Raw genomic sequence first — 17,441 nt, forward strand, 5'->3', positions numbered from 1 at the left:
TGAGTGTGACACAGCAACAACAGCATAGTCACATTCTGTGCCAGTCACTGTGTTAAGGACTTATGGTGACCTTTCATATAACCCTCACAACAACCCGACAAAGTAGGTACTATCAATTATTATCCTGTTTTATCAATAAGAAAACCTTAGCAACCTAAACTAAATTGCCTCAAATCATGATAGATATAAGTATCAAAGCTGGGTTTTGAATCCAGGTCTCTCTGGCCTCAAAGCCTCTCAATCACTATGAGCTGTTGCTTTCTGAGAAAAAATGAGAACAGATTCTAGAATATGAATTTATAAGGGGTTATTTGTTTTATATAATAAGCATGCATTTTGCCATATCCTAGAGCAGCAAGTCTGTATATCCTAAGACGATAAAGAGAAGGAAGTTACCAGCAAATTCATGTCAAAGGGTAGTGGGAAAGAATGGCCATGGAAAAGGTTTAGACTTGCCCTGCCCTGGGGAGCAGCATCTGCTGGCTCAGCAGGGACATAGTGCTGCTGTTCTGCCAGCTGTGGCTTCCTGTGACCAGGATGTAGGCAGGAACAGTGTCAGCTGCTTCAAATGTGAGTTGGAAGGCATGGGGTTACAAGGTCAAACCAAATGAGGAGATGTATGAAGAAGGACCAGGAAAATGTATAGCCATAGACAGATGTGGTACTAGCATTATCTTCATCCAGCCCAACCTGGGGAAAAGACCCATAAATAAGTAATTGCTATACTCTTTGAGGCAAATGCAGGGGCTTTTCTTTTTGTGAATATCAAAGGGATTAGGTCAAGAAGGTTCCTTCACTGATCTGGATTGGCTCAGATAACCTAGCATGGTAAAGAATTCCTGCCTAGAAGCAGGAGATCTGGACCCTAGTTTTTTCTACTGTTCCTGTTGCCCAGCTCTGTGACCATAGCTTAGGCAGAGCACTTAGCTTGTTTTTTTGTAGGTTTGTTTTTTTTGTTTGTTTGTTTGTTTGTTTGTGGTTTTTTTTTTTTTTTGGTCTGATAATGAAGAGCTAGATTTTTGGTCTGATAATAAAGAGATAGATTTGATTAATAGTTTTGAAGTTGTGTGTTTTGTTTTTGAGTCAGGGTCTTTCCATGCTGCCCAGGCTGGTCTCTAACTTGTGAGTTCAAGTGATCCCCCTGCCTTAGTCTCTTGGGTAGGTGGGACTATAGGCATGTACCACTGGCTTAAAGCTTTTTAAAATTTCAGCGTGGCATGATAAGTAAGAGTATAGGCTTTGGAATTAGACTGTACTGGTTCAATTTAGATTGCTTTATTTTTTATGTGTGTACTGGAGATTGAATCCAGGAGTACTCAGTCACTGAGCCACATCCAACCTTTTTATTTTTTGAAACTGGGTCTCAGTAAGTTACTGAGGCTGGCCTTCAACTTGTGATCTTCCTGCCTCAGCCTCCTGAGTTGCTAGGATTACAGGCATGCACCACTACGCCAAGCTAGGTTTCATCACCTACTAGCCCTGGGGTCTTTGGCAAGTTACTTAACATTTCTGCCCTAATTTCATCATCTGTAAAATTGTATCTACCTCACAGAGTGATTGCTGTGAGACAGTTATTATAGAAAGCATCTTAGGATACCTGCCACATAGTAAGTGCTTAATAAACCTTAAATATTATTATTTCTTCAGATTCATTGGTAAAATTATCAGTAGCCAAAAGGATTTTGGAGATATATATTAGTTGTTGATAGACCTTTATTTTATTTATTTATATACAGTGCTGAGAATTGAACCCAGTGCCTCACACATACCAGGCAAGCGCGCTACCGCTGAGCCACAGCCCCAGTCCCGGACTTTTTATTTGTTAATATGAGATTTAGACATCGCTTTTGCTCAGTTCTTGGTATACTGAAATAGGGACTTGTGGGATGAGGGTTCTAAATATTCAAACAGAAGTACAAGTGTAAAAAAAAAAGTTTGTTTTGCCTAATCCCTCATGCCCTGCTTTATTCAGTATTTCTAAGGACAGTTGGGTCATACTAGGACACAGGTACTCTAGAAATATAGTCTAGTTATGCCTTTGCTGGAGCCTTCCTGGGACACATTGCGTCCATATAGCCTGTATTATGATTTTACTCGAGGGATTAATAAGGCATTATGACATCAAGATACTTCACTATGGTGGTGTCATTTTCATTTGACAAGTCATTCATTTCTGAATAGCTTCATAGCCTGACGTAGAATTTATTTAGATTCTGCTTCATATTTTCCTTTATTAAAACAAGAAAATTTTGAAAGGACATTTATTTGTTGCCTGCTGTATTGGCCATATACATAGTTAATCAGAAGTGAATGCCAAATTGCTGTTGATTGTTGGACAGCTGGCCAGTTGCCCAGTTCAAAAGAGGTACTTAGGTCTGGGAGAATGTAGTATATATAATAAATAGGTTCAGACAGGCAAGAATTTAAGGCCAGAGAAGTCAGCTAAAATGAGAGGGTCAGGTAGTTGTGGAAATCAAAACAGGTAGGATCTAGGGTCCAGGTCCTGGGAGATAGTCATGAGCCAGTGCCAGTAGCAGTTATAGCCAGGTAGGCGCAAAGAGCCTTGGATCCCAGCTGCCTTCTTATAGGTTAGGTAAGCCTCTGAGCCCCAAGTGTTCATTAGAGACAAGTCATCAGGTGTATACAGATTACTTTTGCCCTAATTGAGATCATGAGGCGGAGAACTTGGCTGAGTGGAGAGTCATTCTCCTGGGTCATGTGTCCCACAGCAAACGAGGAGCTGGGTCATAAACATTTCCCTAAGAAGCTTTCTGTTCTGTGATACACTCTAACATCCTTTTAGATTTATATACCCTTTGTTGTTTTAATGTGTACTTTTTGTATGGCTAAAAAAATCATTCCAGTCTTGGGATGGGGGTCAGGACATGTGATAAGTGGCAGCACAGCAGTACTGTGATAACTGTCTGTTGTATTATGTATGCAGTGTGCTGGAATCTGTTTGGTTTGTATATGAATGTGCGCAATGTCCCTTTTCCTAATTAGATGTCTTCCCCAAAAAGAAGACATCTCACCCTGAGTTAGCAGCGGTGGCAATGCTCCCTCATCACATGTTCTGGGCCCCACATTGCTAATTAGAAATGAAAAGCCTGTGCTTTTCAGAGGCTCATTTTATGCCAGCATGACACATTTATTAATACTCCATGCCATAATTTGCTAAGAGCCGTTCCACGGCTCTTAATGGGCCTTGTACGCTAATTCATTGACTGACTGTTGTTATAAACTGATATTTCCCCTTGGGCAGTAAATCACAGTCCAATTTCAATTTCCCTTTTACTCATTTACTTACAAAGATCTAACTTAAGACAGATTAGGTTAAATACTATAGGACTTTATAGGAACAAAGTGATTGTTGCTTAAAATGTATTCTCATAAAAGTATAAAGTTTGTTGTCCTTCCTACTCTGGGCTTCAAAAGCTTTTATGTTGGAGCACAGAGTTGAACAAGGGATGAAACTTTTTTTCTGGATCTCACCAGCAGTTAAACAGTGATGACAGAGGTTTAATCACCCATGCAAATAGCTTTAAAAATCAATTATATGTATGGTCAGTGCATCACCAATTGTACTGTTCATTCTCTCTCCCATATTCACTGTTCCCTGGAGAGAGGGAAGGCAGTGGAGAGAGAAGCAATAGTTGATGCATAACGTACTGCCCTGAGACTGCTCCCTGCTGCCCCCTGCTGACACAAGTATGGTTGTCAGGATAGTATCAAGCACTCTTGTACCTGGACTTGACGGATTATAACTTGAGAGAGCTAATTTAGGAGAGCTCTACCAAGAAGTAATGTGAAAGAATAAATAATAATACGCTTTCTCTTCAAAAGTATGGTTTACTGCTTTGCTGCACTTCATCTATGCTGTGAAATTTCCAAATCAGAGAATCACAGATATCAGACCTGGAAAAAACCTGAGCACACCCCTCAGCCAGCCCTTTCTCTCATTTTATAGATGAGGAAAATGAGATCCAGAGAGGTGTGATGGCTCACCTAGGCCATATAGCTATGTAAAGGTAGGCGAAGATAGACATGAGCTGAGAGATGATCTGGTGGTTCCCAAAACCTGGTGGACACAGATTCTTTGATTCTTCTGCAGACACATTTAACCAGAACCTCTGCAGGTGGGATATATGAATCTACTCAGATTATTCTTATGCAACTGGTCTCACCTTAGTCAGAAACTGGTATTAGTGTATTCCATGGGCCAAGTCAGCTCTGTCATCTATTTTTATGTGACCCATAAGTTCAGTATGGTTTTCATATTCTTCAACAGTTGGACATGTGAAAATTGTATGAAATTTCTGTGTTCATGAAGTTCTGTTGGAACATAGCCACTCTTGTTTTTTATACATTGTCTGTGACTACTTGTGTACCACAGTGGCAGAGTTGAGTTTTTACCACAAAAACTATGTGGCCTACAAAGCCTACAACATTTGCTACCTGTGCATTGACAATTAAAACTGGCCAACATTGGGTGTGTTCTCTCCGTCACATAAGCACTGCCAATACCAGTATTAACGGGGAAATTCCTAAGCTATGAGGACTTGCATTATTCCAAATGTTATCTTGCTTTATGCAAAACTCCATTTTAATTATCTGTAAACCTGATTATCTTAATAATATTTTATTGTAATGCAACTTGCTACTTTACGTGTGGAGGATTTGCTTTCATTTCAGGAGGTTTAATGTGGACTATGTGCTTGTTTCTTTTTTTTTTTAATTCATTTTTCAGTTTTCGGTGGACACAACATATTTTTATGTGGTGCTGAGGATCGAACCCAGCGCCCCTGCGCATACCAGGCGAGCTTGTTACCGCTTGAGCCACATCCCCAGACCTGCTTGTTTCTTTTTGACTAGAGAAAATATCTGGTTTTCTAAATACATGATGAAGATATAGAATATAAATATTTAGAAAGGAGAAATGATAAGTGATTTTTGTTCTATGTGTAGCATTCAGTACCAAATTACGGAAATTTATTCTTCGTAAAATGTCCCTAATAATGCCTTTCTACTTACAAAACCATAGTTATTTAATTCACTAAAGGTACCTAGTTTCCCTCAGTCTCCCACTTGTCAATTCGTTGTTGTATTAATTCAGAATCCTAGCTGCCTCCTAGTTTATCTTCATCCAGAGAATAATAGTTTTAATTTCCTGATGTCATCTTTTTCTTTTTCCTCTTCCACTTTTCCATTATCTCGGACAACATGAACATTTGTTTATTAACCAATAAACAAACATTGATTGAGTGCTTGCTGTATGCCAGGCACTGATTTTGTGATAGGAAATACCCCCCATGGTACTGCTAGATCTGTGTTTCCATTGTGACAAAATTAAGAGACAAGAGGTAGTAGATACAGAACATGACACTTTTTAAAATGCTATTATTTATTTTCTACAGCAGTAGGCAATTTAGTGAAGACCTGGCCTGGTGGTTTGTAGGGGCATGGGACAGTGGTTCTTCCATTGTTGCTTTGCTACTTTATGTAGTATATCCCAGGGACTCAAATTTCCCATTCACAGAGAATCCATCCCCCATTCCAGCTTCATTCTCTGCCATATAGCCATGAAATTGCCTCCCAGTCTGGCACAGTAGAAGCTGAAAGAGGCTCTGAGCTCCACATAATATACTGCTCTTTGCTACCTGAGCTTTATAGGTGGTTTCCCCTCCTGGGCTTTTGTAAGATGCAGAGTGCTAATAATCTCTCCTTCACCCATACTTCACAGAAATATTATGAGGTTGAATAAGGAGGTTATTTGAAAGACTGGCATTTTTACAGAGAAGGTTGCTATAGAAACACAGAGGGCTACAAGTACTTCAGAGAGGGGGTTTGAGGAAAGTCCTGCCCTATTTGTTTCTTTTGGAAAAAAAAAAAAAAAAAAAAAAGGAAGTCAGAGCTGTACCTTTGATCTGTTTCATGGTAACTTTAGATCTACTATTTCTTTTTGCTTTTAGGATCAGACTATCCTTCCAGAACCAGGACACTAGTACAGGAAGTGCATTATTACACTGCAATATTGAACATGGGATGATTCAGTAGATGTTTCCAGAATATATATAGCTTTCCTATTGCGAAGATATTAGTGTGATTGGCAGACTAAGAAAGGTACAAATAGAAGAGAAAAGGAACTTAAAGAAAAATCTACCAACAGTTTATTTGGAACACATGAACTAAACATTATATAGGAACTGTGGGAGGAAGTGTTAAGATTGATTCCTGCCTTCAAAGAACTTAAAGCCTAGTTGTAAGGATGGGGGTAAAAAAAAGTATGTTAGTTGTGATTTGTTTCATAAATAGTCTTAATCAGGTTAAGGAAGCTTTTATTTCTAGTTTTTTGAGTGTTTTTATCATGAAAGGATGTTGGATTTTGCTAAATGTTTTTCTGCACTTATGTGATAGTTATGTGGTTTTTCTTTATTTTTAAAATTTATTTCATTGGTTGGTTTTCATATGCTAAACCATCTTTCATTTCTTGGATAAATTCCCCTTGGTCATGGTGCATAATCCCTTTTAAATGCTGGATTTGGTTGCTGGTATTTTTGTTGAGTCTTTTTTGTGTCCATATTCATGAAGGATATCAGTCTAAAGTTTTTTTGTGATGTGAATATCTGATTTGCCGAAATGTTTCCTTCTGTTCTTTGGAAGAGTTTGTATTAATTCTTTAAACATTGGTAGAATTCATTAGTGAAACCATCTGGTCCTGGGCTTTTCTTTGTGTTCATTCATTTTTTTTAATGTAAGGTAGAAACGATTAATTATTGTATAATCTCATTTGAGGGAGAGACTTTTTAAGGATATACCTTATCTGTATGTTTATATTTATACAGAAAATTTCTGAAAGTATATTACTCCCCCCCGCCCCCTGCCAAAAAAAAAGGTAGCTGCAAAGTTATCCTTCAGTAAAAGGATGATATTAGTCATTCATCCCCCTCTCCCCCAGTACTGGGAATTAAGTCCAGGGGTGTTGTACCACTGAGCTACATCCCCATCCCTCTTTCTATTATGAGACAGGGCCTAAACTGATGTGGCTGGCCTCAAATTTGCAATCCTCCTGCCTCAGCCTCTTGAGTAGCTGGGATAACAGACCTATACCATCAGGCCCTGCCTTTTTGTTTGGTTGTTTGTTTTTAATTGTAAGCATACATTGCTCTAAATTAAAACAACAAAAACTACTTAAAATTACTTGCCTTTGGCCATTGCTCTCTGTATTTATTTCTGATCTGATCTCCTTAGAGACTGCCAGTCTAATAGACCCTGTTTCGCCAGCATCACGAGCTACTGTTCCCCTGCCCAGTTTTATTCTCATCAACACAAAATTACTTGTCCACTCCTTGAAAGTAGCCCACAGTTAACACTGTTGTGCTTCTTTGTACATGTTATGCTGTTCCCTTTCCTGCCCAATTTTTCTTAATTCCTATTTGTCCTTAAAACTCCTTCCAAATATGATTTACCTCTCTTTGTAAACCCTTTCCTGTTCATAGTCCTTTTTATTCTCCACCCAAGGAGGGGTGGGGGTCTCCCTCCTGTAGCTTCTTATACAATATACATATTTTATTTTGAATTTTGTACTTACCCTGCATCATAATTACTAGTTCACATATATGTCTTCCCTAAAAGTACAATTCTGTTCAATTTTGTGTCCCTGGAGCTTAGCACAATGCTTGGCACAGAATGGATGCTCAAAAATAATTGAATTAAAATGAATTCGCAAGACAAAGCATTCAGGGTAGGATGAGCAGTGTGAAGGAAGGCCAGAATTCATGCGTCATTGTAACCTGTTCTGGGGACGTGGACTAGTTTGGCTACATGGGAGGATTCATGCTGGGGATACAGTTGAACAATTTTGGCAAGGTCTAAATTGGAAGCTCTTAAAAGCCAGATAGAGCAGACGTGGTAGATAAATACTGATATAGTGATTGAATGAAGAGCTCTTCTTACTTTCTTCCAGTCTTTGCTCAACTCTCTTCCCAGTAGGCTTACCCTGACCACCTTCTTTAAAACAGTCACCTCTCCATCTATCCATCCTCTGCCTCGAATTCTTGTCTTTTCCCTGGTCTTCCTCTTTTTTCCATAGCACCAATCACCTTCTATTGATCACAGTCTAAATAATTTATTTATTCATTATGTTTTATTTATTGTCTGTCCTCCCCATTGGAAAATACTCTCTCCAGATCAGGACTGCATTGTTCACTGATAATTCCCAAGTACCGACAATATCGTCTGACGAGTAGTAGTGTTCAGTCATCATTAGTTGAGTGAATGAATCCTAAATTAATGAACTTAAGTATCTTATCCAGATCTGGCATGGGGAGCTTAGGTATAGTTCAAAGTCTTATTTCTGAAAGAGACAAATATATTTTGTAAAACTGCCAAGATTATTCCAGCTATTTGTAATAATCTGGGATAGGGCAGGAAAAGGGAGGTGAGGGGGAAAAGATAGTCTTAAGGTTTCTTGCCTTCAAAAGCAGATAGAAGCAAATAGAAGTGTAAAAATTGTAAATACCTTTGAGTTTATTTATTCCATAACTAGAAAAATGTTGTTTTGTATGGTGATTAATTCTCATGCTTTAATCATTTCTCTCTTTTTCTTTCTCCACAGACCTTTGTAGTATTAAACAGAGGAAAAACTCTCTTCAGATTTAGTGCCACACCTGCCTTGTACATTTTAAGTCCTTTTAACCTGATAAGAAGAATAGCTATTAAAATTTTGATACATTCATATCCTTTTTCTACGAATGTGGAGTGAATGCAGCAATTGCCTGATTGTGTATGTCCTGATGTTTGACAACTGAATTATATATTAAGGGTTTGGTTTTGTTTTTGCCAATAGTAGAGTTGGCTGTCCCACCAGTCAGAGGTTTAAGAGTGTGGTCCTGACAAACTGCAAGCTGAAGATTAGCAAATTCTTTTTTTTTCTTGGGATGATATCACTGGAGTCTGGAATTTTGGTGGTGTCATGAGGGACAAATTAAGATGGTAACCTTTAATTGAAGTCTTGACTTTTTAATTTCATCCTATGGGAGACTATTTAGCTTGTTAACATATTAAGATTCAATATGAGAATTTTTTGAAAGCTGACTCTGGAGTTACAAATAGTTGAATGAATGCTTTAGAGATATTCCTTGAATATATATATATTTTTTCTTCAGCAGCTAGTTTAGAAAGTATCCATGATAATTCTCAGATGAAATAGCCTCCTCGTTACAGAGGTTTAGATGCAGATTGCAGGATAGATATGAATATTTTCTGGGATTCTTACTCTCCTTAAGTAAAAAAAAAAAATGTTGATTTATTCATGTGACTTGGCTTTTACATCCTGTTATATAGAAAACCATATGACACTTGAAAAATTATGTGATGGGTTTAGCAACCCTACATAGTGACTTTAAACTTGCATGCTTGGTATTTAATTTAACAGCACTTTAGTCAAGTGTCAAAGAGTATTGTGTCCTCCAAAGAGGATGAAGAAATCAGCAGATGAACTTAGCCAATGAGTTTAGTAAGCCCCTGCCACATTGCAGGAATTTAGCAAACTGGTTCTGAAATCCGTGGTTTACAGGCAACATAGTTCATAAATCAGAAGATTTACGGGAAATAAATAATTTACAATGGACTTCTTCCCTTTCTGTTAGATCAGAGGTGGAGTGCTTTTTTCTTTTCTGGTTCCAAAAAGTATGTTATTATACTCTCTTCTGGTTCCAAAGGGTATGTTATTGTACTCTAAAATAAAATCCAACTAGAAGAAGTAGCTTTCTCTTTTTAAAACTCCATTTGGAGAATAAAGATGGGGAATGTCATTAAGAAAAGAGAATGGGTTAGCAAATGAGTTAGAGCATGCTTGTTAAACTGACAGTTTGAGTTTGAGAATCTCATGTTGACCTGAAACAGTTGAATTTTCCTCAATGAGAACAAAAAGAGCTAAGAAAGATGTGGATGAAACTGAAACAGCAACAAAATGGTTTGCTATTCATAAACTTTCCTGGGCACTCTCAGAACAATCGATTAGATTTGCCCCAGGAGTATGGGAGTACAGATGTCCTTGAAATCTGTACCTAACATGCCACAATTGCATTTCCACGTTGGGCATATGCAGTGCACACTGGCTGGCACCTTTATCCCAAGACAGTTCAGCCCTCTGGAAGGACTGGGGGGCTGGACCATTAATTATATGTAGATTTTCAAATAATTACTTATATAAGATAATTAATAATAAGTGAATACTGAGTAGTAAAGATTTATTTTTTCACCTGATGATTTTTAAGTATAGTAGACTGATAATTTCTATACACAAAGTTAAGGTAGTTAGAGGATTATTCTATAGTTGAAGTGAAAGTGGTAAGAGGAGAAAATATTTTATCCAAAAGATGTAGAACAGTAATAACCCTGTGGAAAGAAGAACCATCCACCCACAGTTCTCTGGTGGGGATATACACAGTGGCTTTCTTTGTTGGTGATGGTAGCCAATTTTCATTATCAACTTGCCTTTTTCTCTTCTGTGATTTGTCTCTGTTCTGTCTATTGATTGAGCTCTTATGATATCCAATGCAAAATGTGTTTGTTCCCTGAGAAAAATTTCTTTTAAAAAGCCAGATTTTGTGTATTCCCCCTTGACTATTCTCTACAGTATTTAGCATGATCATTATGTGCACTATTTTGACCAACTGTGTATTCATGACTTTTAGTAACCCTCCAGACTGGTCAAAGAATGTGGAGTAAGTAGCCCATTTATTTGTCTCCTTGTTTGCTTTAAAGATTTTTAAGTCATTGAATCTTGTGTTTTGCCAGTTTATCCATCAAGGAAAAGAATAGTTATTGACACTATTTCGTGGAGAAAGGTGAGGATACATGTGGAATTTAGGAAATAGTTCTAGAAGTCAACTCTTAAAAAGAGCAAAGTCTGCTCCCACCTCTGCCCTTCTTGTGCTAGCCAGTGTTTGCCCATGGCTCTGTCACTGTATTGTGTCTTTAATTCCTGATGGTACTCTCTTTCTCTTTTGACTCCTCCCAGGTTAAAAGTAGCTCTGAGGGACTCCTCACCTGCTCCAAAATGATGATGTACTAGATGGCAGTACATTATTATTTCCTTGAAATATCACTCAAGCTGGGCAAGGTGGCGCACGCCTGTAGTCCCAGCAGCTTGGGAGGCTGAGGCAGGAGGATGGAGAGTTCAAAACCAGACTCAGCAAAAGTGAGGTGCTAAGCAACTCAGTAAGACCCTGTCTCTTAAAAAAAAAAATGGGGCTGGGGTTGTGGCTCAGTGGTCAAGTGCCCCTGAGTTTAATCCCTGCCAAAAAAAAAGAAAAGAAAAGGAAAAAAAAGACATATCACCCCCAGCATTCCAAAGTTCTAGGTGTGGGCATTTCAGTGAGTTTCATTCAGAGTGCTCCTTTCTCCTCCTCATTCTGTCCTACCACTTTGGCGATGCCCTTTCTGCCCTTCTGCAAAGCCATACTTCAGGCAGGTGTGATCTTGAAAGGTTCATTTGAAGTTTGTGTATGTTCAGAAGTTACCTTAAGTTCTCCATTTCTTTGACAGGTACACGTTCACAGGGATTTATACATTTGAATCACTAGTGAAAATCATTGCAAGAGGTTTCTGCATAGATGGCTTTACCTTTTTACGGGACCCATGGAACTGGTTAGATTTCAGTGTCATCATGATGGCGTAAGTTCTCTGATTACTTTATTGGTGTTGTGGGTGTGATCACGTGTGTGGCAGAGGATTCTCCTGGATGTTTGCATGACGGTGTTTGCAAGTGAGAGCTTGTGGACTCAGTGGTAAGGGGAATCAATGGGTACACACGGGAACTTGTGCTTATGGTTCTTGCTTGTGAGGACCTTTTGTTTTTCAGGCAACAGCAGCCACAGTGTGTTTATATGGAGAAGGTGAGCAGAGTCTTCACAGCTGGGAGGGAAAGTAGGATATATTACCCATGGATACTCATATTTTATTTTTATATTTTATTCCTTTTTATGACATTGACCATGATTGGCACACCTATCACTAGGGGGCCTCTGTGAAGATTCAGAATCTTTTAGAGGTGAAAATGTGTTTTTCTGGGCACGTCTTATCACATGTGATTTAATGAGGCTGTCCAGGTGTTGCAGACTTCAAAGCATACTTTAGAGTCAAATCATGAGCCCCGGTATCCAAATTGGCACTTCCTGAAGTTACTAACCAGAATTTTGAACTGTCACTGGAGACTGTAGAACTCCACATAGGTATGCTAGGTGCTCCTGGTAACTTGTGTTGCTTTAGCAATAAAATGTCTCTTGGGAAACTCACTTGATGATAGAAAAGTTATAGCAGGCTTTAGTATTTTTATTTTCAGGGTGTGAAAGTGCTTTGTGTTTTGGGGATGTGATGGGGGGTGGTGCCTAGGTTTTATGTGTGTGCACAGATGTATGAGAAAGAGTGTGTTGCACATGTATGGGTCTGAGCATTGCATAGAAAGATGTATTTCCCCTGTAAAATGTGAGTGAGTGTTATGCATTGAATATTTGAAAGTGGAACTTGGACTTTCCATTATATAATGAAATTTCTAGCTCTCCAGCATTATGAAATACACATTGGTGTTCATTTAAAATCTTAGTGTCTTTGTAGGCACAGAGCTGGTGATAGAATGGGCTCTCAACTCAGTATTTGTTCATGATCTGGATTTTCCTGAGCCCTGTTTTTGTCTGTCACAGGAAACAATTTCAACTGTGCACATGACTGGAAGCATACGCATACCACTCTTGCATAAGTCATATGTGCAGCCATTTAGGCATTTTTGCTGTCATTAACTAGGGAGCTACATTAATGTAGATTTGTTTTTGTGGGGCTCCTGCTGCAGAAGTTTGTTTCCCTTTCTTAAGAAATTGTTCACAAAACTTGGGGATATGAGTCTCTGCTACTTCCTGGCTTTCCTTTTTACTAAAAATGTAATTGACCTGACAGTAAAATGATTCTGATCGGGATCCGCACATCACTGCTGATTAAGAGAGTAAATCCTAGAAATTTAGAGTGATTCTTTCAGTTACACTTTTGAATTCTCCTTGCCCGTTTTTTTTTTTTTAAGACATGTTACTTAAATGTTTATATTTTGAAATTTTTCTTTTTCAGGGAAAAAATGAAATCATACCTTGTATATAAGACCCTTTCTTTCCCCCATTCTCAAACTCTCACCCAGTGGTACCATTACAAGTTAACTTTGGTTTGATTCTGCAGGTATATAACAGAGTTTGTAAACCTAGGCAATGTTTCAGCTCTGCGCACTTTCAGGGTACTGAGGGCTTTGAAAACTATTTCGGTAATTCCAGGTAAGATGGCCTGGGGTTGGTGTTAGGTGTTGGGTTAGGGCCCTGACGTGACGTATTGTACTTTTTGTTTTGTTGTGGTTTTGTTTTTTCCTTTGGTGTTTGTGTTTGTGTCTGTGTTTGTCATTTGTGTCTGTGTGTGACCTCCCTTACTACAGATATGTGACAGAGTTTGTGGACCTGGGCAATGTCTCAGCGCTGAGAACATTCAGGGTTCTCCGAGCTTTGAAAACTATCTCTGTAATTCCAGGTGAGAAAATGTGTGCACAAGACTGACCTTGCTGCATCTCTTTTTTCCCTTCATTCATTTTGTTCACCACATTCTAAACTGGTGTGAGCATGGTTGATATGCTCTGCATTCTGCATGCTTTTCCTGAGAGACATTCTCTGGAATGGCCTTTTGGTCCCTAGGCAGGTTTTTTTGACTGTGCTTGCAGGCATGCAGCCCCCATTTCATCCATGCTTTTGAAAAAGCACGTGCTTAAGAAACCCTTGGATCTTACAATATCTGAAAACAATCATCGTAGAGCTAGCTGTCTCTTTGTATATAAATCATTTGAATCCCAGCCTCATGGAATTACAGTAATTTTAACATGTGCCATCATTCCATTGCTTGTGATTTCTAGGCTTCCTATAGCATGGTTTGCTGATGGAATGTTATTCAAAGAATTATGTTTTTATTATTACTGTACTAATGGAATTATTTAATCGTAGATGAGACCTACACAGTTAACTAGTCCAGAATTGTAGAAAAACTTAAGAGCCTTGGAGTTAGTGAACTGAACTTTAATAATCACCATTTATCCTGTTCTACTGCTGTCTGTTTCACTAGAATGAGAACCAGTAGCATCTACTATACATATATTCAGGGATCATTCTCAAACCTAAATCCCAATGACAGCTTATACAGGTGCTATTTTTAAAAAATTCAAAGGTAAGATAAGATACAACTAAAGATATGGGCAAATAAAAGTATAGAAACTTGAAGGGGAAAGAAATCCTGAGGGTGGTTTGAGAGGTAGTTGATTGACAATCTCTTTAAAATTTTTGCCTTTTTCTTTTTGGTCCTGGTTGAGTTAGCCCAGTGGTTCTTAACCTTTTGAAGGTTTTGGATCCTTTTGAGAATCAAATGAAAGTTGACAGACCCCCCCCCCCCGAAGCCCATCTGTGGACCCCAGATTAAGATCCCTTAATTTAATTTAAATCATTGCAACTGGCTAATACTTCTCTTCCTAAAGACTAGCCTTAAAATTGGAAGGAAAGGTACTTGGTTTAGTACTTTGTTAGTCTTGTGAGCCTAAGATAGACTAGCAGTAACTTGCCAGAGCTTAAGACAATGTGGTTGCTCTTTGGATTTTAGTTGTATTTAGGATTTTAAAAGAAGATTCCCCAGAGACCAGGCTTTCCACAGTAGTTTTGTAGAAATAGGAGTACATAGAACAGGGACAATCCATTCTGATCACGTGCCTCATCCCCTGCGGCTGCCTCAGAAATATTTCTCTTTTTCCTGTTTCAACATTATCAGATAGCAAGAGGGGGAAGAATAAAGGTAGAATCCTGGAGAGGGCAGACTTAGAATGTGATTTACCAGGAACCTCAAGGAACATTCCTTAGGCAGGCCTTATTTTATGAGGGAGATGGAGTGCCACATCTACTTTCATTTTTCCTTTGGTCTCTGTCTTCCTCTGGCCCCTTTAAAATATGATCCTCTCTTTTCTGTTCATTTCCCCCAGCGTACTCTGCAAGGCATCTGTCTCTTTATGTTCTTGTGATCTCAAAACTTCTCTTCCAGAATTAAATTGGAAAGCTGCATTCTGTTCACTAACTGGGGCAGCAGATGCTATCTCTAGTCTAGCTCATTGCTTCTGTCTTTGTCTCTGCTCTATAGTTACCTTTTGACCAGGGCATTTCTTGATCATGTTACTTAATACTGTAGTAATACAAATAAATACATAAACATACAGTTGACTATAATACAGTGCCTGGCCCATAGCAGTGCTCCATAAATGGTTGTAGTAGTAACAGTTATTATCATAAAGAAACCTAAGCCCAAAGAAAGGGTTTGTGTCAAGATTTAGACATCAGCCTCACAGTTTGAAATAGATTCCCAGGTTCCTCTTTCTAGAAGCATCCCCAGTTGAGCTGGCTTTGGGAAGCTAACTGGGATGGAGAATAACTTTAAGGATAGTAAAGCTAATAATAGATCACTGTCAATAAAAGGTATATTGGGTTTTTGAATTAAAGTGTGACTTTTAGTTCCAATCCTTTTGCTCCCCATTCTACCTTTTAGAGTTAGTAAGAGAAATCCAGGAGTTGACGTCTTCCTTACGGAGAGGCTTTTCTCATCCCGTGTAAAATTCTGAACTTTTCTATCATTCTGTCTTCCTCAGAGTGCTGTTGTCCTTTCCCTACCTTCCAGTTACACAGGTCTCCTTCCAAGGCCAGGCACCAGTGTGAGTCAGTGGATCTGAGCCTATCTCATGTTTGAAAATCTAAGTCATTTTGATTCCACTGTTGTAGAACTAGGACACTGTGCCCCTTAGTACAAACCAAAATTTGCCTGCCCAAATTTTCTTGTGGGCACTTCAATGGAACTGCTGCTTTTCTTGCCTTCTCCTGTTCCTAGTTAGATTAGGCTTTGCCAGATCTGCCAAAAACAGAATGGAAGTGAGAGTGACCATAGAGTTGACACAGAGTCTGCAGGATGTTCAAGTCTCAGCTCCCTTCATGAGAACTTTTCCTTTCCTAGAGCACTCACCCTATCTCACCTGGGCCAACACTGACCTTCCTCTGAATTATCTAGTAGATATTTTGAATGTATCAGGGCTGCCAAGACTCCAGAATATTAGAGAGTAAAGTACATCAGTTAGGTTTGGTGTTTTGTATAAGAAATGCTTTACTTTAAGAGACTTTGTGCAGCTTAGAAAAGCCCAAACCCCACTTTCTGAGCCCTTTTATTTACCAGCTCAAGACCTGGATAAAAATCTCTCATGGTTCCTTCCTTTTTTATTTTTTTCAGAGTTAACAGCTTAGAGAACAGAGTGAGCACACTGGATGCTTAAAGGGTCAGTGATAGAGTAGACCCTTTCCAAATTTGCTTTGGCCTGGAATTTGCCAGGTTCAATTTGACATCAAAATATTCTGCCTAAAAGTTTATGTCTTAAAACTTTGTTTTCAGTTTGTATTTATAAACTTATACTTTGTCAGAAGTTTTATCATCTGCATGCTTTGGTCATATGCCTCAGGACTAACATACCTTAAGATAGGGTAAGATTCCCAGTGGAGGATTCTCAGGCTTCTCTTGGAGGGTAACACTTAATAACCTATATAGAACCAGTTGGGAGAGCCACACTTGTCAGTTCCTTTTCATTTCAGTCATTTAAGTGGCTCCCCCAAAGCACTAGTTACCTGCTGCTCACCAGTGCTGATTTTATACCATTTCTCTCTCTTAGGGTTGTAGTTTCTTAATTACTTTTCTCTTGGATATTTTGCATCTCTGCTCTTGTTTCTGTTACTTTTACTTATATCCAGTGGTATCAGGTAGGAAGCAGGGGAAATGATGAGCCCTTCTTCTTCCCATCCCAGTATTCACAAAGAAAGTACTTTGTTTAAATGTGTGTTCAGTAAATGTGGCAATTTCTGCTACATAATAAAGGGGAATAGAAAAAGTGGTTCAAAACTATATTCAGACTCTTTCTTTTTCTCTTTTAGTACTTTAATGCTGAGCTTCATTCCTCATCCTTTTTATTTTTTTTATTTTGAGACAGGGTCTTGCTAAGTTGCTAAAGATAGCCTTGAACTTGTGATCTCTTGTCTCAGCCTCCCAAGTAGCTGGGATTACAGGCATGTACCATAACACCCAGATCATTTTTTCTTTTAAAATATTACAGTTATTCATCCTGATGGTTTCATATTTCTCCTTCCACATTGCTTCCTAGGAAAGATAACTAAAATTTAATAGTGTTCCTAAGTGGAAAAGCACTGAAGAGTCACAAGATCCCACTGACCCACCCTTGAGGGCCAGTTTAGCTTGGATCATACTTTGTGATGTGAATCTGGTCTTATAAGTAAATCTATAGGCCCCAAATCGCTCCCAAATTACATACATACATACATATATGTATGTAT

General features: G+C 38.7%; 1 protein-coding gene across 1 annotated transcript in view; it reads left to right on the forward strand.

Annotated features, from left to right (window-relative positions):
- Nucleotides 1-17,441, forward strand: part of SCN8A (sodium voltage-gated channel alpha subunit 8) — a 176,337-nt gene that overhangs the window by 69,439 nt on the left and 89,457 nt on the right. Inside the window, exons 3-6 of the mRNA XM_081310121.1 lie at nucleotides 8,615-8,732; nucleotides 10,637-10,727; nucleotides 11,551-11,679; nucleotides 13,472-13,563. Coding sequence (XP_081166247.1) covers nucleotides 8,615-8,732; nucleotides 10,637-10,727; nucleotides 11,551-11,679; nucleotides 13,472-13,563 — 430 coding nt within the window. The remainder of the gene's footprint in view (nucleotides 1-8,614; nucleotides 8,733-10,636; nucleotides 10,728-11,550; nucleotides 11,680-13,471; nucleotides 13,564-17,441) is intronic.

The sequence above is a fragment of the Spermophilus citellus genome, assembly GCF_964194105.1.
Source record: "Spermophilus citellus genome assembly, chromosome: 10".
Taxonomy (NCBI): Eukaryota; Metazoa; Chordata; class Mammalia; order Rodentia; family Sciuridae; genus Spermophilus; species Spermophilus citellus.